General features: G+C 39.3%; 1 protein-coding gene across 6 annotated transcripts in view; it reads right to left on the reverse strand.

The window, feature by feature from the left end:
• Positions 1-23,135, reverse strand: part of adgrb1a (adhesion G protein-coupled receptor B1a) — a 126,780-nt gene that overhangs the window by 84,960 nt on the left and 18,685 nt on the right. For all 6 annotated transcript variants that reach the window (XM_086077798.1, XM_086077800.1, XM_086077795.1 and 3 more), the window contains exon 2: positions 13,913-14,784. In XM_086077798.1, coding sequence (XP_085933924.1) covers positions 13,913-14,645 — 733 coding nt within the window. In that variant the 5' untranslated portion in view covers positions 14,646-14,784. The remainder of the gene's footprint in view (positions 1-13,912; positions 14,785-23,135) is intronic.

Below are 23,135 nucleotides of genomic sequence, written 5' to 3' on the forward strand. Positions count from 1 at the left end.
TCTTTTTCCCATAAATTTACAAGAAAAGCTAAGGTTTTTTGTTGTTGACATTTATTGTTATCATTAATTCAAAAGTATTTTCTTACATTTATCAATTACAATTATGAAAATATTTTCATATGCATCCTTGATGATGCCAATGTTTGTGTAACACTTAAGTAATTATAACATGCAATCATTTAACCAGTTACTTACTCCGCAAAATTTAATTTGGAACTTAATGTTATTAGAGTTTTTATCATGCCTTTGAAATTTAAGAAGACGTAATGTTCCATAAGTAATCAATATCGGATTGAAGTGAAGTGAATCGAATCGAAATAATAATAATATCAAAATAGAATCGAACTGAACTCTTGTGAATCGAAATCAAATCGATTGAGTAAATTAGTTCATTAATAAATTATGAAGAATTTTAAAGTGACCCGTGCGTCCTTGCATTTTTCTCCATGCAGCCCTCAAACGAAAACGTTTCGACACCCCCGCCCTAAAGAAGGGGCAAGCGTTATTAAAAATAAATGAATACATAACTAAAGGGATGGATGCATGCTTTCAAACTTGACTTTTACACCAGTTGTTTTTCTCAGGAACAGGCTGTTTATATAAGACCTGCCCAAGACTTTGTGTCCATGACTCAAGTTCGCCCCCGCTGTGCTCTTGTGTGCAGGTCCTCTCTGCAGCCTCTACATTCATCTACAGTGAATGTGTCATTATTTATTTTCTAAATCTTTCTCCAAGTAACTTTAGCAGTGCATTAACTACTCCATTTAAAACTCATAAGGGCTATGGCTTAAGCCTAAGGAACATATTGATAGGCATCCAGGGATCGCAGACCCGTAAGCCTCAGCTCTTTTGGCACACATACAAAGGCATGCAAGCGCACACGAATGCAGATCTCTGAGCAATGCAGTTTAGACTTCCCACGCTTTACAATGCTCTCATACATCAAGCTCTTGTCTCCCTCCCCACACAGTGTGGGATGGTGACTACATTGTGACTCACAGAAAGTGAGAGAAGCAGTGGTAGAGGTGGATAAGGAGTTGGTGGAGTGGGTGAAATGAAAGAGGTGTGCAATTATAAAGTTTGGATGGGATGATAGAGAAGTGTGGGTAATGTGGTCGATAGCGGTGGGTGTGTGAAGGGGTGCCGGGGGAACTTTGTAAAACTAAAATGGCAAACAGAGTTTATGCTAAGATGCATGGGTGTTTGATATTATGCTATAGGATCATTTACTCTGCATCCACAGTAGAAATGCCAGTCTTGAAATTTTAATGTTCTTCCTGTGACACAGTTTTAACATACATACCAAAAAGGACAAAACAAAAATGATTGGTTCGATTTTGCCTTTAAGGTAGTTGCAGTTAGCTTAGCCTTTTTTTCGTTTCACAATGCCATTGGAAAAGCTTTAGCAATTTCTCAAAAGTGATACGGTTTGATAATCCTATATCACATGACCTGGAAGGTGTATCAGAAAAAAGGCTGCCATGAGAGCTGCAGTATCTCAGCCTATGTTATTATGGTTACCCCCTTTGATAAGCTTGATTATTTGTTCACATTTGACTATTAGTGTCAAGGTGTAAGAAGAAACATGCCATCATTCCCTAACCTTAAATGCGTTTTCAGAGCCTGAATGTACACTTGAGGTGATTCTGTAAAAATCTTCAAAATGCACAATATAATTCATGGTAGAATTATCTTCAGGATGCTAAATTCAACTAAATACAGCCATAATTTTGGTTTAGGTTTGAGAGCCATTATTACCTTTTTATGATTTTAATCCTTGAGAACTTTTCAACCATCCTGAAAAGGGAGACCTGTAAGGGAGAACGGCAGTAGAACTCCAAAAAGCAACACCCGGAGGCAATTATTGAATTCTCAAATGGATAGAGGAAGAAACGATCCACGAGCTAATTTCAGAGAAGGTGAAATTGAAGCAGGGCTCCAATATTTACATTACTTGGAGATTATTATTTTTCTGTGGAGTAGCTCAGTTTTAAATCATGTAATGATGGATTTTTTTTTAATTCATACAATTGTTTTCTAAGTTTTGATACTTATTAACATAAAAGTGGGGGAAAAATTAACTAATAGAAATATGGATGCTTCTTTTGGTCATTGATACAGTGATTTCATAATAATTCATAAAATTGAGTTAAAATTAAAAAGATGTACTTTACCGTAAAACGAGTGTGGTTTGTGTTGAGGTCATTTTTATGCCACTAGATGGTATAATTGCATTTGTAAGACGTTGGTGACAGCTCAGTGCATTTCTCTTTTTATATTGCAGTTTTTCTCTATAGGTTTGGCACATTTCTTGAAACCGAGATGACATTTTCAAAATACCATGGGCAAACCCCAAAACTACCTTACAATTGGTCTCAACTGAATGGCATTTCTCATTGCTTCCATCAAATTGCCAATGTCTTAGTACATGTCTCAATTGTGGATCTGTGCAAATGGTTGTGTACATTTAGCCTACAGTTAGCACAATGTGCACATTTTCCAAATGGATAGCTCTTGCTGATCAAACTGGATTAGTTGTTTTTCAGTCTAATGGCTGTCCTCTCCAAAACATGTCAGCAGGATTTCAGTGTGTAAGTCATAATATGCAAAATTATCTGTTGAATTGTCAAAATTAGTCCAGCATATCACAGGGGATCAGTGTAGAGGACGGTTGAGACATTCGTGCCGTTTTTGGGGATGAAAACATTTGGCCAAACAAAGAGCAGCGTATGGATGGCCACGAGGGGGGAAGGTGACGATAGTGACTACAGAGTAAATACTGTAGAGTAAATTTGACTCTATTTAGAGTAAATTTGACTCTATTTTGAGTGGGACCAAATAGACTCAGTTTTAGAGTAATATTTACACTTGGAAGAGAGTAAAATAAAGAAGTCACTGAATGGTTGAGGAACCTTCAGGTTGAGAAACGGCCGCAGTACTACCTGAGCTACGCCACTTCTACTGTTTGCTTAGCTCCAAGACCTTTTTGGTTTTTCCAGCTAACACAATAGACTTACTACAGTAACACACAGCAGGAGCTCTGTTGCTCAGGGCGTCGATTGGCTGTCTCCAAAGCTTAAGGTCGTGGGTTTGTTCCTCAACCCTTGAGTGACTTTTACTTATTTATTTTCACTTATTTATTTTATACTCTTCCAAGTGTAAATATTACTCTAAAACTGAGCTTATTTGGTCCCACTCTAAATAGAGTCAAATTTACTCAACATAATTTACTGTGTAGTGAAAGTGTAACAGTAGTTGGTTTTTCATTTACGCTGTGCGCTAGGTATAATTTTAGTTATTAGTTTTACATGAATATACAGATTTCAGCTTACACTTTCTTTTGTTGCACTCTCGTGTGTAAGTAACTTTGTGTGAATAAAAACGGTTAAAATTTTCTTTACTGTGAGCATGTCAAACCGCAAATTTTGAATACTGCTCTTGTTAAAATCCCATTGTTCCCTCAGTTCTATATATAATTGTATTTTGTTAGCTGTTGTGAGAAAACATCTAATGATTTTGACTTGTGGTGCTCACAGAATGCCAAAGGCACGATGCATTTTGGGGGCACTGACTACTTGTATGACAGAAATTTGATTTTGACACATAGGTGAGCTGTTTTGGTAGAGATATGAGCTTTTGCAGATGATCCAAAGAGTTGTGCAAAATCATCCAAGTTCTTTTTGGCAAAGGAACTAAGTGAATGCAGATAAGCCAAAGCAATTGAGAAGGATATTTGCAGTTGTGACTGTATCAACTCTTTGGAACTTGGAGTGAAGCATGTGTGAGCAGTTTTGGGATAGATATGTGCTTTTGCTTATGAACTTATATGTTGTGCACAAATGACCAAATGAGAAATGCAGTGTTAAAAATGTCATCTCAGTTTCAAGAAATGTGCCAAACCTATGGAGAAAAGTTGTAAGAGTTATCCTTTAAGATGAAGTAACTTATATATATATATATATATATATATATATATATATATATATATATATATATATATATATAAGAATCGCGATTCTCATTTAGTACAATTCAGAATCGATTTTAAATGTCCCAAAATCGATTTGATTTAAATTATTTTATATTGTCATGCCTTTGTCTGTGTGCTGTGTGTGCCTTTATTTGGAGCGCTGTTCCTGTTGTACCCGGCCACTGAGGGGCAGTGTGGTTCCACGCAGTCTAATACACTGTTAAAATGCAGCCACATTAGAGAGTAGAAGGAAAAAGTCACGATCAAGTCTTTCCAATAAAAGTTTTTTTTTTCCCAGCGTGGAGCCGTTCTTTTGAGTGATAAAAGTGCCGCGAGTCGCATTAGCGAGTCAGACTGGAGTAGATCATTACAATTCCTTGCACATCTATAGATTGAAGCAAAAATCATTGTCAATCAAATCATTTTGAAGCAAAAATCGCTCTTAATTGAAAATCGATTCTGAATCGAATCGCAGACCCAAAAATCGGAATCTAATTGAATCATGAGACATTCAAAGATTCCCACCCCTAATATATATATATATATATATAATATATATAATTAAATATATGTATAAGCCTTTATTTACAAAGCAATATAAACAGAGTTTGAATGTGAAAATAGTGAAGTGTGAAGGTCAGATGGAAGCAAGTTCCAGAGCTGGGCGTCAGTGTGGCTGAAAGCTCTGCTCCCCATGGTGCTGAGGCTGGCAGTGAGGTACAGTCAGGTAGATAGAGGAGGGGAGGATCTGAGGGGTTACACAGATGTGTGAGGTTGTGGATGGCCTTGAAGGTATACAAGAAGAGTACAAAATCAAGTCTCAGTTTTAGTGGAGTCCCTGTAGTTGTAGTTGAAGGTTATGGAGGAACTTGTGAGTGAGGCTGAAGAGGAGAGAGTTAGAACAATCAAAGCAGGAGGTGACAAGACTGTTGACAAGGATGAAGGCGATATGTGGGGTGAGAGAGGAGCAGAGTCGGTTGATGGAAGTACGCTGACCGGAATCTGTTATTGATATGAGAAGGTTAGGATATACGTACTGTATGTAAATTCAATTTTTTTTGTTTCCTTAGAAATGGAGACATCAATATAAACAAATGTTTTTGTGGGTTTTTTTGTGCAAATCATCAGCACTAATAGGTTAATACTTGGATCTGGGAGCGTTTGCTGAGATGTTCTAAATGGTTTCTGTGTGTGCATATGGTCATCATATATCTTAAGCAGTTGTATATTCGTTCACCTCTGGGTGTCATTTTAGGAGATATTGCTTATGAGAGCAGCCCATGCAGTCATCCCGCAGAGCCGCCTACTAAGACACAGAGGCGCCCCGATGCAGCAAAACAGGGATAAGCACCACTTTTTTCAATCCAGATCTGGCACATGGCAGCAATAAACTTGTACATCGCAGAGTGATCCAAGACAATTTGTCGTCTATGCCATCAAATCTAATGAACCACAATGAGACAGTCAGACCGTGTCCTCACAGTCAATAGAGTGGGATACACCGACGATTCTCTATTTTCTCCTTCACACCCAATTTCACCCTTCACAGATTCACAGTCCCTCAATAATAGAGTATTTTCTGGAGAAGTGACAGGTTTTAATATCAAGGATTCCTTCACAACATTGTAGAAGGTAAATGGTGACAATATGCCTGCCAGAAAACACCATCCCTATTCCCTCCATGTTACATTTTTTTCTCAGTCATACTACATGATTGATGGGGGAGGGCGAGGGGGGAACTCAATGTTCATCGTTCCTCATTCTCAAGTAAGAAATAGAGAAAATAGCTCTTAAAGCATCCCAAGCCATATAGAGAGAAACCTGGTATCGTTATTCTATTGACAGGTTGCAGTCACAATGACTTCTGATTAAGGGCCCTATTTTCATGACCAGTGCAGATCCGGCATGAGGTCATCTGCGCAGGGGCAGGTTAGATCTTGTTTGGGTATTTTCACAGACCCACGCAGCTTAGCGTTGTTAAAACTGTGTGTTTTAGGCCGTTGTGGGCGTGAACACAGCCAACTTAATTTTCAGTCAGGAGAAGCGGGAAAGTGGGCTTTGGGAGATTGCCTTCTGCCCCGATCCTTCATGTCCTTGTGTTCCCTCAAAGCAATGCCATATGTTGTCTTTCAGGCATGAAATAAGTCAAAGTCAAGCCAGCCACTACGATTGTACATACTCTGTATTCAGGTCATATGTAACCAACGCTGCCAGTCATGCTAGTACTGATATCTGTTTTTAAAATGATTAGCGAACCAGCAAGATGACACATTTTGTAATGTCACTTCCATGATTAGCGGCCAATATGAGCATGTCCATTCGATTGAAAATGTTACGGGAAAAGTGCAATAAAACAACATAGTGGTGTAATTTTTCAGCTTGAAACCAAGCTACATAAATCAAACTCAAACTCAAACTCAATTGATGATTCGGCGCCAGGTTGCCATGAGAGAACATTAGGGATGCCACAGAAAATTATCCAAATTCCCCAATGATTAATAAATATGAATATTTCTTTGTTCATCCATCTACTGTTTACCAGTAACTTATAGAGGCTGGCAAAACAATTCATTTTAATTTTCTTCCAATTGATAGATTGATTGCCATTCATATAATAGAATAATTATTCTTCCTCTGAGAAACACACACAACACAGATAAAAATATATGACGTAGTATACAGATAATTTGTCTTACATGTGAATTATCAATGAGGCTAAATGATGATATAAACACGTGTGGTATATAGAATTACAGTCATTAATCTTTATTTGTTACAATGATGATTACTGTGGTAAAACGGCCATGCACAAGCATTCTTTCTATCTTGAGCTCCTCTTCCTTTTACAGTCACAAAAAAATTGATATTTGAGACTCCCTGTAAACGGCCGTGGCAAGCATTTAAGCTGTCAATGGTCTTCAATTTATTTCTACCCACAGTGTGCCCATTGTACCAAGCACCACACCTTGCTGCTTGCACGTTCACACACACACACACGCACACAGGTTTGTTTTACTATCTTTGTGGGGCCATCTCATTGACATAATGCATTTCCTAGCCCCTCCCCCTAGCCCCAACCATCAAAAATGATTTCCTACCCCCATTCCTTACCCTAAACTCAAACCTTAACCCAATTCAAACCTAAACTCTAGAACCAAGTCTTGACCCTCAAAAATAGGTCTTGAGCTGTGAGGACCTCACTTCACAAAAATGTCCTCAATCTGTTGGTTAAAGACGTATTTTGGTCCTTACAATGTCGTATGTACAAGTACAGACACACACACACACACAATCAAATGCACTTATCAGCTCTATACTCTTCCTCAGTCAGCAGGGACCAGCTCTTGGTTTCAACTTTCCTTGTGTGACAATTCCACATGCATAAGTCGAGACAACCCGTGACTCTAACTATTAAACAATGTACTAAAGTTACTTCAAGGGGGCTCATTATGGAAAATTAACTTGTATGCAAATCTCATGCAAGTCTCTGGAGTCCCAGACCACTCATCAAGTATGAAATTACACAAGTAAATGTTTTGCTATATAGCCGTCTAGTTCTCAAAATAAGTATGTGAGAAAGACGGTTAATTTTCAAATGAACATGTACGGCCCCACCCACGCTCTCTGCCCATGTGCACTTTGCATTCTTGGTGTTCACTACGGGGTAAAGCCAAGGATGACGGTGCTCTGGTGCAATCTTGCCCATATGTGGTTGCTTCGCAGCCTACAAGGAAGTAGCATGACGCTTTTTCCACTAGTTGGTCTACTGAAGTTATCACTCTGAAATCACTCCGCCATTCCATCTCCTACTGGATTGGAACGCGCCTGGTAACAATGGTAACAACTCGGGACACAACTCCCGAGTTAAATGCTTTTCTTTTCACATCACGGCAAAGGAAAGTGCTCATCGACGAACCCATTCATCGTGGGTTCGTCTGTGGCGCATTGCGCCCTGCTAAGTGCAGTGTGAAAAGGCCTTTGTACAGTATATTTGTGATAAAGTGCAATTGAGATTTTTAACTGTCTTGAAAGTTATGTCTGCTGTTCGCCGTTTGTTTGTGCTTTTTTTTTTGTCACTGCTACAATTCTTGATCCTTGGTGTATTTTTGGCCAACAAATGTCATAGACATGTTTTGACATCTGGGAACTGTTTTAAATTAAAGTAATAGTAATCATTAGGGATGCACGATAAATAGATAAATATATTGAAAGCCGCCTGAAATGCACCAACGTTGCTCTGGTTACTGTCACTTTAAGAGCTCAAACCTCCGCTGCAAGACGTCGGCGGCAAAATGGTGCTGTTGTGTAAACAGTTAGCAGATGGTCAAACTTGCCGACTGGGGAAAAAAATATAGCTTGTTCACACGCAACCAGCCGAAGTCTGCTTAACTCTTAAATTTTTTTTTTTATTTCTTATAAATATTGAAACTGGAGTAAAAGATTGTGTGGACCTAATCAACATTGGAGTACAGTACAAATTGACAAATTCCAGCAACTTCTACCGGACGCACTTTCAGAGGAGATGGTGCGAGGCGCAACCAGCAAGACCTTGGGGTCAATGACGTGCGGTCAGGATAGGCAAGGTAGGCACTGCCTACCCCAGGCTGAAATGAAAGTTGAAACCGTTTGTCTTTTTCTATTTATTTTAATTATTTATTTCATTTCAGAAAGCTACACTACCTACAGGATTTTTACACCTCAATTAAAAATGACTCATTACTTCGTCTGGCCTGCAGGCAAAAATGCTGCAAAAATTATCCTCCTGAAGGCAGGATGTATGTTCGCTTAAGCGTAGTCAGTTTCCGAGTAGAAAAGTATACATGTCGAACACACATTATGCCTTAGACTAACGTGCTCCCTCACGCTTTCCCCAGCACATGATTTAATCTACCAAATTAGTAGCCATTAACGCCGAAAGGGACAAAGACAATACCATGCAAACAAAACAAATGAAAATAGATTTTTCCGCCCGCATGTTTTATCTCTCGAACCAGCAGCCACATATGATGTGGAGGACACAAGCAACAAATAATGAACTGAATACAACAACAAAAAAGGCTGCATACTGGAGTCAAGGTTCGAACGTCTAACACCCTGAGTTTGAAATTCAATTCGGGCACGGTGCGGAGTGCGTGTTTTCTCTCCGCATACTCCAGTCTCCTCCAAAATTCACAATTATTGTCAGGTTAATTGGAGACTCCAAATTGTTCATTGGTGTGAAGGTGTTAATGATTTTTTTTTTTTGTCTATATGTCATCGGCCCAGGATGAACCACGCCTCTTGAGTCTGCTCACCCAACAATCCTAATGTGAGTTTCGGTCACAATCGATCACGTGTTTTGGATATAAAGTGACATAATGCTTTTTTTGTCTACGAGGCAACTAGCAGAGTGAACCTTTTAAATGAATAGAATAAAAAAATATTGTGAGTTTTGTTACATAATATTTTCAGACTATGATTAGCACGTGTCCACATACGTTTTAAGTGAGAATACATCACGGTTTTTGTACAATATGCTACCGTAATAGACGTTTTTTGTACAATACACAGGTTAGTTGTGTTTGCCAGTCACTTCCTTAATAAATGTCTTGACAACGTCCATCCATCCATTTTCTTAACCGCTTATTCCTCACTAGGGTCGCGGGGGGTGCTGGAGCCTATCCCAGCTGGCTTTGGGCAGTAGGCAGGGGCACACCCTGAACTGGTTGCCAGCCAATCACAGGTCTTGACAACGACATATGATATTTTAATAGCACAATAGACCAGCGAACAAGTCCAAAATGAACAGTACGAGACATCACAGTGATTACACAAACGCATGCAAAATGTCCAATATGGCATTATTTTGATACTTAATTGGCAGAAACTTTTTTTCAGCGAATCAGATGCCAAAGACTTTTGCATTTTTAATGTTTCTACACACTGTCTAATAGAATGAAAGTCATGAATTTTGAGTCGAGTGTTGCTTTAAGCAGAGAGTGTGTTATCGCGGATGACCCAACCACAGTCAAATGACTAGTGGACATCTGTTTGACCTAAAATGTTATCTTTCATTACAAATACTGGTTTTGTTGTTTTAATGCATTCACCGCTCCCAAAAACTCACTCAATCACTCACTGAGTCGCTGTACAACAAAAATGCAGCTCTCTTCAGAGATACTCTATGCACCAACCACAGTTATCAGTACTCCTTCCGGACTGAGCTTCTGCCACCCAAAGCTATTGCCACTTGACGTTTCACTTTATACTAACCACTTAAGAATACATGAATAGAAGAATGGCAGCTAATTTTGTGATCTGTGAGCATACAGTAGGTAGGTTGGAAGATTCTGTGGCCTCACGCTGAATGCTGAATATGTAAAAACACACCATCTGCTTCATCAGCAATCCAGGGGCAATCATCACTGTCATTTTGTCTTTGATAGCACAGGTGCTAGATGGAGGCCATCACTCACTGCAAAGGAAACCGTACATGTCATATTAAAGTCTCAAAGAATCAATACTAATAAACGATTTCTTTGTGTAAAATAAATAAATAAATAGACACATAATTGTTGGCTCGCTTGTTTGGAATCAAACAAATTCTAAGTAAATAGAAACATGCATTTGTTTATCTGCCAATAAATGGGTTGACATTGTGCTTAAGCATAATCAAAACACCGCACAGTATTGCCCACTACAACTTTTGTACAATAAGAAAATCATTCTGTACTAGCACGCACGCTTGATTGTTGGCATTTGCTGCTACCCATTTATCTGCTGCTACGTAGGTGTTTGAGTCCCTTTGCAGAGAGGGAGTGAAGGAGGCTTACGGGAAATCTATTAACTCTTTAGTTGTTGAGACCACAGAGACCAAACGGCTCCAGCTGGATAGAGCTTGATCCAAAACACATATATCTATCCTCATTAAGCCCTCTCCGCCCCTTACAACTTTCCCTCTGAACTTTTGTCAGCCTCTTCACTCTGTTTTATTTTCCTCTGCTGCTCCGTCTCTAACGTCTTGATATCTATTGTCTTTCCATTCATCACTCACATCCATAAACATTTTTATTCCACCCTTTGCCAGCCCATTTCCACACTGAATCCATTACACCTTCCCCAGCCGCTCTTTATCTTCTTCCAACAATTGAATCTACGCAGACATCCATCCCGCCAGATATTCACAGACAGTTTGCTTCCCCCGTTCAAGTGCAGCATATGGTTTCTGATCCCTTTTGAACCTCAAAATCCCCAGTCAGGGAGACATTTCCCAGTGGATGAAGAAACGCGGAGAAAGCTATTACGTGCTTATGTTGCTTTCTATGCATAGACCAACATCAAATGAAATCCATCCATTTTGTATACCACTTGCGGTGTCCATGGTTGCAAAGAGCTTGAGCCTATCCCCGGTGACTTTAGGCAAAAGGTGGACTACATACTGGATTGGTCACCAGTCAATCACAGGGAACATATGGAGATGGACAACCATTCAAACTAGGGCTAATCTAAATTTAATTGTGATTTTAATTTTAGATTCTCTCGATCTTTATACGTTATAATCAAAGAAAAAAAACAAGTAACGATGCGGTGCATTTACAACTTCCCAACATTGTAAGGCTGACCATCCATCGAACTAAACCACACCACTATGTCCTCATATTGTGACGTCTTGCAAGAATGCTGCTGTAATTTCAATCTCGATCAAAATAATAATAATAATAATATTATTATTTTTCCCACAAATGTCCAGCCCTAATTCAAACTCACATTCACACCGTTTCTGTGTGCAACCGGGAACTGCACATATGGTGCCTGCATGAAAGTCAGGCGAGTGAACCACTACACAGTCAGCGACGTTGGATGGAGTTTGTTTTTTAAAACACCTTAAAGCCAACACCTTGCTGTTGAACAATATTTCACAATGAAAGAAAAAGGGCAAAAACAGCAGGGGATACGAAATTAGCTGCTCTGGAGACAGACATGCATGACATAACAGGAGATATCCACTGCAACATCTCCCCGTCCTTGGTTGGTTTCCCATGAATGACTCAGTATCAGCCCACTATCAGGCTCAGAACAGAAAAACTGGGAGGTAGTGATGGTTCAAAAGAGGAGGAGAAGCGGGGCAAATGTAACAAAAAAGAAATCAGGAGATGGAGAGCCAAGACTCAGCCCTCAGGCGATATTGCTGACAGAGTCAGGAAAGCGATGTCAGGCTACATCCTGGCTGGGAAAGGGAAGCAGGATCAAGTAGCCGACAATTACACTTCAATCCGCAGACCCTTATCCTATTCCTTTTTCTAGTTCTCCTTCTATTGTCCTCTCTTGTCTTTGTTTACATCACCAGCCAGCCCCCCCCCCCCCATTCCCCCCGCCCACCTCCAAACACTGAACTATCCGATATCAGCCTTTTATTCTCCTATACGTCTACCGTTCTCCCAGAAGCTGATTGAGTGTCCCTCCTTGGACCGAACAGGCGCAAAACACAGTATTGACCTTGCAAGGTCGCCGAGCTCTCGTCTACCAGATGAAATCGTAAACCATGCATAAGGGATTTTCAGTTCCTCCTTCTCCTTCCTACATATCCTAATTCCCTCCAGCTGCCCAAATCAATGTGATCAAATTACAGACACACGGTTTGCAAATCACACACACCCTTCCTGTTGGCTGATTGTGTGACATAGCTAGGGTGACCAGATTTTCCCAATTAAATAGCGGGACACTGAAATTTCATTGAAAATCAAACTGTACAAGAAATTCTCACCAGGAACTATTTTGCTAATCAATCTGATGACTGGTGGTTGTGTTAGTGCATTAGCTGATGCTAAATGCTATCTTGGTTGACATTTCAACAACGCTAAACAAATCAACGCACTCACCATTATCTCACCTTCTTTGCTCGGTCAGCTATTGGAAGCTGACCGTGCTGTTGACCTCGCACCAGTCCCTCATTGTAACATCTGAAATATGCCACCAGAAAACCTCATCTTGCGTTTGGTCTGACCGTAGCATTAGGCTAGTAGGACTATATTTCCCATGATTCTTAGACACGAAAGCAGAAAGTAGTTCTTATCCTGCATTCGAGGAAGGTCGAAAGTCGGATTTATCAGAGTTGGCTTTTCCCAGTTCCAACCTGAAAGTGTTCGAGGCAAAAGTAAACAACCAAAATGGCGGATAGCGATAAATAGTTTTTTTATTTTGTTCCTCAAAACTCATTTTGACCTCCAGCAAACTTGCCTTCTCGCAATTTTGCTTCATTTATTGTTTTTATCTTATTTCATAAACATTTCATACAGTTGAGTACTTAACTGTATAATTTCATGCAGGGAGATAGCGGCATACCACGTACGTTGTGTTACGTGAAGTTATGTCAAATATTTATGAATGAAGAAAGCTATCTAGTTTTATACTCACGTAAATTGTGTTTTACCAGTCACACCATTGTAGTGTGACGTCACACCGTCAGTGAAGTCGGGGTACTTTTTGTCCTCGACTTCGCAAGTGGGATTTCCGAGTTCATGGGGGCGTTCCCGTACGCACTTCCTGGTTTAAAGTCGGAAAGGTCCGACTTCCGAACATCCTCGAATGCAACATTAGTTCCGGTATGACAAAAACATGCCTGTTAGCGATTAGCGATAGTTAGATTAACCGTACAAATTGCAATGACAACTGTGTGATTGACATACACATGGCCCAAAAAAATAGCTTGCTGACTGGACTCACAAACACACACACACAAAAAACAAAACTCCGAGGACGGGATCTGCGTAAAAACAGGACAAAACAATGTGCCTGGCAAAATCCGGTGGGATTCGGGACACAAGGCTCAAATGAGACCATCCCGGTTAAATGAGGACGTCTGGTCACCCTAGCCAGAGCTTGCATGTTGAGCTAAAATAAGTCACGAGACAGCCATTGTGATGACAGAAATAATCATTAAATAGCAGCTAAGATTCTACTCACCATTTATTTGAGTGTCTTTTCCAATTTCTCTTACTTTGGGTAAACAGTTATCCAGGTAAACTCCATTGTAGTAACAGCTGTTGTCCTCGCTGCGTTTTGGTGGTGGATGCCAGCATGAACAGGGCATCTGCATAATGCCACATGGCCTGCTTGATGTGCTGGAGGCCAGACAGTCCTCCAGCCACTGGCACAGCATCTGACAGGCCGCCATGCTGGGGTTACGTTTTCCAACAACCAGATACTCGACTTTGAAATCGCCACTGTCGCTTGTAGTGGTTTCACCTTTCGGATGAGGACCTTTTCTCATGTGAACAAACTGCTTGCCAGCCTCGAGGAAGGCCTTTGGGGCGGGGATGTCGCACAGTCTCACATTTTCGTCAAAGCTATCAATTCCTAGGTAGGTGTGTGTGGTCTCCAGGAAGGAGTCGTATTGGAAGATACGAAACTGTAACGGCACGCAGTCCCGGGTAGGTTTTGTTATCTTGATGAAGATGGTGTAGTGCCGTGGATCGGGATTTTGGAGGGTCCAGGAGCAAGGCACAGTGGGGAATACTGTTGATGACAGAAAGAAGCCAAAAAAATGGCTTTGTACCAATGTAGAGCAGGAGTTTGAGTTTGACTCTGATTCCGAAGGGGATGAGTGGCACCACTTCCCCATCAACAGTACAGGAACAAAATACTGAATCACCACTCGAAGTGGGCAGTTCGCAAACTGAAAAGCAATGTTCACCATTGTTTTAGATAAACAGGATGATATTGCAGATTGGACTGTGGAGCAAAAAGGTTTAAGAGATAAAAAAAAATGTGACAGCTCCTAAAGATCCATGAATTGGCAAATGGCTTCAATTGTTGATCCAGTGTTTCCCAGCAACCTGTGAAATATAAGAAACATGTGAATGAAACTTTGCGCAGTAAAGAGTCCTACTTTTTTTCTTCTTTTTTTACTATTATGTACATTCAGCATGTATAAGTAATGGCTTGCAATTCTTTAAAGTAGAAAACTACTGAAATTTCATCATCATTATTATTTTTTTCCAATACAGACTAATTAATTTGAATATTTTGGCTACCTTCATTTTGATTGGATGATTTTGGCAGTTTAACATGATAATCATCTGTGTGCTCCAACACATATTGTTAGAAGTATTTATCTTAATAACTAATGAAAGATGTCATGTCATGTTAAAGTATTGTTAAACATCCCCATTTTCTGCCAGAAACATCAATTGGAAACAAATTCTTCCACGAGACCACACCTCCAAATTTTATTTTGTATTGGAGATCAGAGATGATACATAATGCACTGAAGATTGAAGTTTTATGAACAATAAATCTCTATCTTAACATTGATCTATCTGTGTCACAGAAAAACTCCACATAATAATATCAAGCAACATGGTGAATGAACTAACCCCCAAAATATTATCAGACACTGCCTTTCAACCCGATATCCAATAAGGCAAAATCTGAATGATTCCATCAATAGAAACAGCATTTGAAAAGCATAGCCCTGATTTAAGATGGCACAGTATGACATTTTTATATCACGATAACCAATGAACAAAATAATCCTGATGATCAAAATGACTAAACAGAGACACACACACACACCAAAATAATTGAAATATGTTCTATTTTGAAAAGAAAAATGTAAAATCAGCAAACCCATTTTTTGTATACAGTATTTGAACATTTAAAAAAATTGTAAACTACAAAAACCAAAGCAAAGTTTCATGCATGTGAGACCCAAAAGAATTGACTAAAACTAAACATTACTAAAATGATAGTGATAGACATTGGAGTCAATTAAACCATTAATCGCATTTATTAAAGTATTTTGTAATCAATTAATCTCATTTTAATAAAATACAATAATTTAACACGGAAAAAACAAACATGCACCCATTCACATCCCCTACGGTCTTTATTAGAATTGCGGGTGATCTGGAGCTAATCCCAGTTAACTTTGGGTTTTCTCTCTCTCTCTCTCTCTGTTTCTCTTTCTCCCTCCCTCCCTCTCTCTCTTTCTCTCTCTCTCTATCTCTCTCTCTCTCTCTCACACACACACACACACACTAAAAAGGGAGCAAATTAAAATCTAAAATGGTAATACAAATGTTTAAAAGCTTGTCAAAGTATTGAAGTGGTATCTGTAAACCATTTCATCACGTTTCACATTTCATCAGGTCTAATGGTACAAATGAATAATTCATGTGAATTTCAGAAGGTCATTTAAGTGGTTTACAAATGTGCCAAAGAGCACTTGACTCTCTAGAGGGTGAATTGAGAAAGTTTAAGTATATGCAGTTGTAATATACTCAACACGGGAAATGTCTATCAACAACTAATATAATTTCACAAAATATTTAAGCCAGTATTAGACAAAGTTGCTGTTGATATAAGGGAGTTGCTAAGACATGTTTGAAGTCTAAGTGGAAGATGACATTCTGCAGTACTGCAGAACTGGATCCTGGCACAGCAGTATAATTATTCCTTCCTTCCAGCCCATGGATAGAAGAGCGACCAATTAAAAGAACAAAGGTGTTGCATTAGCCAGGAGCATAAATGCACCAATCTGTGTCAACATGCCAATCAAGCCTGCTCTATGAGCAAATCTGACAATGGCACAATCACAAAGATCCGGAATTAGAAAAATGGACAAAGGGATCAGTGATGAGAAAATGATGGTCACATGGAATCAAATATTACTTCTCATAAGTAAACGGCAGCTGTTTTGACTGTATTGAATTACTCTAATCAGTTCATTAAGATTTGTTTACATGCTTAATTACTCCGTTCACGAGTCAGCCCCATAGTGCTTTACAATAATACTTTAACTATACATTATGTGTAATTTCATATGTACCAATGGCGAATCTAAAGCACGGAATCTCTGTCGCTGAAATGCACCTCAGCAGTCAGTGAATGGGACACTGATCATTGCAAAGGGCCGCTCAAAATATCCGCACTCTCTCCTTCATTTCTAACTATTTCCTCCTTTGTGGCTATCTGCTTCTTCCATAACAATTGAGCCACGTTTTTGTGATTCAATAAAGTAATGAGACAGTGTCCCGAGAGCCAAAAAGAAACCTGCTGGTTCTAGAGTGTCTTCTATTCCGGCTCCAATCCTCTGCAATGTCCTACCCATGGAAATTACTCAGTAGAAATGTTTAAATCTCAATTTAAGACTTATTTTTATTCTCTTACATACATGTAGGGTTTTTTTTTGTGTTTTTTTTTTACTACCTCTTCTTCTCTCTCCTAACCCCTCCTCCCTTGCTTGTACAGGGGACTAAGTGACGATGTCCAAATCTAATACTGCTGTATGATTCTAAACCGGTTGACTGGGACAAGATCTGAGGTGGGCCACCTTCCCGGAAGAGTTTCCCGGAACTTCTGCAACGATTGAGATGGACAGGTTTTCAGGAAGACTCACTTCTCGGGAGATTCCTTCCTTATAGCGCATCATCTTATTAACCCATTTGCTCCCCAAAACATAAAACTTTGTTCTATTTGAAATGTTTGAAGTGTCACAAAGACGTATTTATACGTTTTTATGTTGTTGTTTTTATGCTAGAGCACACAGAAGGCTTTGTTGCAGCCTCTGAACTGCAGAGAACGGGTGAAGCAATGATAGTAAATACAAAAACGGCCAACAGGTGGCAGTAGAGTATACGAGATCAACCAGAGCCATGTTGCAAACACGCTGATTTCCCCGCACTAGCAGTGTTTCCCATACTACGTTAATACTTGGGCGGGCCACGCAAGTAAACTGGCCACTACCCAAGAAGTTTTCAAAAAAAATTAATAATGATTTTTAAAAATGTCGCAACCAGATATAGCGCATGAAACATTAGTTCGCCATCACTCACTTGTAGATCATGAGGTTAGAGACGCAAGTATAAGACTAACCCCCAGTTAGTCAATCTTTTTTTTTGGTAGCAATAGAACAAAAAAATTATGTGGGCCTTGCAAAATTAGTCAAAATAGCCGTGAGTGAAGGGGGTTGCTTCAGTGAAAATTGCTGGGAGTGAATGAGTTAAATAGACTCGCAAGCTATTCTAGTTAACACAAGATTGTCAGCTTTTTCTGAAGGTCTGACTGTGGTACCCCGGTCGAACATTAGTGGCACCATGTAAAGAATATGAATAAATCTACATTATCTACGATTTACCATTATATCGTACAATAAAGATTTCATATCATAGCTACGATATATTGTTATATCGCAAAATAAAGTCAAAGGAACATTGGATAACATGCTTTATTTTTTACTGAATACTTTTACCATATTTTTTAAAAGAAATCCTCTCTGAAAATCTGCCTTTAAAACACAACAGCACAGTTTTATAAAGTGGCCATGGGCCCAAAAAAAAACACACCCTGGAAGTGTTAATCATCCTTGTGTTCCTCCAGCAATAATTTATGATAACCACCGCATTGATGAATAGAAATAACCAAAATCGCTCAAAATAATCCAGCGTCAGGGCCCACGGACGCTGCGGCGGGTCATTTAATTCATGCGATCGTGACTGCCACAAGTTAATGGTGGTTGCCTCATTGCAGGCAGCACAGTCAGGGCGAGAATCGCCGTCAGATGATTTCTGTGTGGAGTGCATGTTCTTCCCGGGCTTGAGTTTTAGTTTTCATCTCACATCAAAAAAAATAAATCCTTTATTGTCTATACTGAATAAGAGTGTGTATGTAACTGGTGACCAGTCTATGGGTGGGATGGTTGGGGTGTTAAGGTAAACAATCAAGTTTCTTAAATATCTAAAATACAATGAACACAAGGTTGACATCATGATATATGGCGTACACTTTAACGCTGATTTAACAACTATGGTACGAATGATCTCGGGAATCTTTTAGGCTTCACCTTCTTAAAACTACTTTTACAAAACAACTCCTACCTGATGAAACACTGCAAATAGAAGGTGCTGGTACATGTAACCTCGTAAGACCTGACTCATCATCTTTCGGCACTGTTGAACAACACTTCCCAGCACATGAATGTCACCTTGCACACACCTTGCAATACATTAAAGTTTGACCCTTGACAAGGCTCAAAATTTGCATTTTGATAGCAAAACTGAGAATCAACCGCTAAGATGTCCCAAAAAGGCTTAGCTGGGCCGCATCACTCACGTCACCCACCACGGGTAGTTCGGGCACAGTTGGGCTCTGCTTACGCTGCAACAGCTAGCTAGCTAGCAACAAGCTTCAGCCGGCTATTTGTGCAGCTAAACACAATGCGGAGTCACTGCAAAGTCAGTAATCATGGCCTCCGTGGTGCCAAATAAGCTACATTTCTGACAAGTATCATTCTGACAAAGAGAGAAGCCATGATAATTGCTAAGCTAATTGATTTAACAGGGCTAGTGCGTTTAAGGCCATAATTAAGAGATTGGGTGATCAAGGCCAATTTGCAAATGCGTCTGGCGGGAACAATGTTAAAGCGGAGAACTTTGAACAGCAAAATAGCAGGCAGGTATAGTTAGTAGTTGAATTTGTTTTAATTACTTTTTAGAGTGTCTTTTGTTTTTTTTAATTCTTAGTTTTAAAATGATTTGTTTTAGTTTGATTGATCTTAGTTTTGTTTTCTAATGCGGTGTATTTCTTGTGTGGAAGATACAACTTCTGAGGTTATATGCGTCACAATTCTAACATCGTAAATAAAGCTAGGATAGTCTCATTTTCCTTCACTTGTTTGAAAAGTTGCCAACTTCTACAGGGGATTTGTGGCTTGAATTCTTGCTGAGAAATATTCCACACATAACACTACAAACCACAACTTGTTTTTGTTGTGACAGTCAGCCAAATTGGATGGATGGATGGATAGATAGATAGATAGATAGATAGATAGATAGATAGATAGATAGATAGATAGATAGATAGATAGATAGATAGATAGATAGATAGATAGATAGATAGATAGATAGATAGATAGATAGATAGATAGATAGATAGATAGATAGATAGATAGATAGATAGATAGATAGATAGATAGATAGATAGATAGATAGATAGATAGATAGATAGTTTTTTGCCTACGTGACGAAACAAAGGTAGTCAAGACAAATGCATCAACTTGCGGCAAGCCCATCATCTGGCAGTGCCTTTTTATCGCCTGCTTCCAGGCGACACACAGTAAAAAAAAGCTACAATTCCCAAACAACTCTTCAACCTTCCTTGTTCCATACACCTGTCGTAAAACCAGATGAGATTGCATTTTAAAATAACTCTAAATAATTTCGAGTTTGTTATCCTTTTGTTGAACAGTTTAATACACTGACAACGTTTTTTTTTTCATTTTGCTTTTAGCTAATCTGTACATTTTTGTGAACTATAATAACCTTGGCTGGGCCGATCTACCTACCTATCTTAGTATAAACCTTTACCAAGCATAAAATATAAAAAGGTGAAGCCCAATACTCCAGTGAAAAATCGAATGCGATTGTACTTCCATTCAGGGATGCAAAAGTTGTAACCTCGGATTACAACAGTTCCACAAACAAGATGTTTTGAATTTTACTAATAGGCTCATGACCGTGACAAAGCGACTCATTTTGCCTTGACTGTGGCTACAGTAATAGCAGTGCTCATCCCACACTTAGAAAAGGAAGAGCAAGATTAGTGCTTTGATGCATGTGCCTGTGGGCATGCTCGGGTGTTATCTCTCCTCCCTTATACCGTAACTCTCAGTGGGGATGTAACTGATGGCAATGATGGTCCTTTTTTCCACCATGCTGCCATAAGTCTCAGCATAATGACTGCTTTGTTCTAGCCGTAATCACATTAATATGAAAGGCAATTGCTTTGGATACCAAATCAAATCAAGTTAGATCATATTCTGATTAAATGAGTTAATTGGTAAAAGCTATGTGTCTGCACTGTTGGAAGAGGATTAAAACTGCTATGAAACGTATCACATTAAATTGTAATTCCACCATACAAGCGTACAATGTTTTTTTTTTTCCTTCAGTTTTTCGGAACATTTGCTGAACTGATGACAGTTTTCACGCTTATTCGGTTATTGAATATAAAACATTACCAGCTTTATAGGTGCTTCGATTTGTTAGCATTTAACAATAAGCTATTTTAATAACAGCTCTCGCTGATTTTTTATCCACTATGTACAATATAGGCTACCGCATATCCTTTGCAGTGATGCGGGTTGCTCACCCAACCCCATTTGACGCTGGGCGTCTGCTACAATTCATTATTTGATTGCACTTGATTTAAATAGCTTCTGCATTCATTTGAACAGAATTATCGTTTTGTGTTTCTGGTTGTTTTATATCGTGCTGCCTGCAGTTTGAATTGTGGGGGCTACAGTATATGTAAGAGAGCAACACCCATTACTTAAAACAAAGACATTTCGCTTCCATGTAAAAAAAAAAAAAAAAAAGATGACAACACGTCACGGACATACTATGGAAAACAAACTTCTTCTTTTTTTTTTGTATACACGTAGGGCCTGATTTAAGAAAGTTTTGCACATGCATAAACCTGATGGTGATTTAATAAATATGTGGACAATGATCTACTAATTGGGTGAATTTAGTAGGGGCAATGTAATGTATTAAACGCAAGACCAAATGTGGTGGCTGATTTTGTGTCTTTAACTGCTAGTAGATCCGTTTTTCAGGTGTGCTGTTCCACTTAATTAAACAAGGGTCATAAACAAACCCTATCGCAAAAATATCAAAGGCTAGTGTGCATCTACTGACATTTCCAACTTCAAACTTTGTTTTCCAATTTGGAACATTTGGGAGAGAAAAAGTCTGCCAGCCAGTACTTAAAAATAAATAAAACTGGTCAGCTTGGTTGACTCCAAAGTTCAACGCATTTGTCAGAGGGTGTTGCCTGGATCTTTTCAATCGAGGAATTGTATTTGTCACATAATCAAGAGAGCAACCTACTGAATTCTCCATGGAGAAAACCATCAGAGCGCCCCGGAGTGAAAAAAGTAGCGAGGTCGGCACCACTTGTACACCTGTTGCTAATGGCTCTGCAATCTAAGCAGGTCACGTGTAACATGGCCACAAACAACGTGCATAATCTGTTAAGAGTTCCGTAATTAGTCCACAAATTTAGAGCTCACTTTTTTTGTATTTTGGACACAAGTTGAGTCTCTGGAGCACCTGCCCCTGTCTGAAAATGTGGCCATTTTGCCACTTGACATCACAGTGCCTCAGGGCAAAGGTAACGTCCAATCACAGCTCACTTTTCTGGGTACGGTAATGTGACGTTCGCTAGCTGAGTCCTTCGGCATTTTGATGTCATTTTCAGTCAAACGTCTGGATTTAGCTGCTTAATTCATATTCCACAAACGCAATATTAATCAGAATATTGTTATGAGACGAGTGGGGTTTCACCAAACATGGAAAATATTTTTTGTTGTTGTTTTTACTTGGCTTTTGACAGCAGAAAGTAGAGCAAAACTTTTTTGCTTCTGAAACGCAAATGTTTTAACTCATGAGGCATTATAAAGACAAATGTTCTTACTTTTTTAGCTCAAAAGAGTTTGATATGGCGATCTAGAAAAGCTCTATACATTGCGATCATTAATAAAAGTAGTTGTCAGGTGCATCGCGCCCATGGGGCATGTAGGTTTTGGAAGCCTCCAACTTTGCAACACCCCCATCACCTGTGTTAAAAGTCATTTTTAGATATGCTGAGAGCAGTGAGAAAATGGACAGCGGGTTATATTTGGACACCACTGCCATACACAGAGAGTGTAGAGGAAACCACAGAACCAAAAACTGAAAATAGGGACTTTAAATATTGATATTGTAACAGGAAAAGTCAGGCAATTGGTTGACATATTGATTAGGAGAAAGGTCAATATATTGCATGGATGAGCAACTCAAGGTCCTCGAGGGCCGCTATCCTGCGTGTTTTAGATGTTTCCCCTTCCACCAACACACCTGATTCAAATGATCAGGATCGTTATCAGGCTTGCTGCTGATCTGATCATTTGAATCAGGTGTGTTGGAGGAGGCAAGCATCGTAAACATGCAGCACTGCGACCCTGGAGGACCGGAGTTGCCCATCCCTGATATATTGTGTGTCCAGCAAAGCAGCTAAGGAAGTAAGCGGAGAGGCTTAGGAGGAAGGTTCAAATTATTTAACCACATTGGAGATAGGAAGAGAAATAGTGTGGGGGTAGTCCGAAAGGAAGAATTTGTTCAGAATGTCCCTGCGGTGAAATGTCTGT

This window comes from Leptonotus elevatus, chromosome 6, assembly GCF_054856555.1.
Source record: "Leptonotus elevatus isolate MCC_2025b chromosome 6, RoL_Lele_1.0, whole genome shotgun sequence".
Classification (NCBI taxonomy): domain Eukaryota; kingdom Metazoa; phylum Chordata; class Actinopteri; order Syngnathiformes; family Syngnathidae; genus Leptonotus; species Leptonotus elevatus.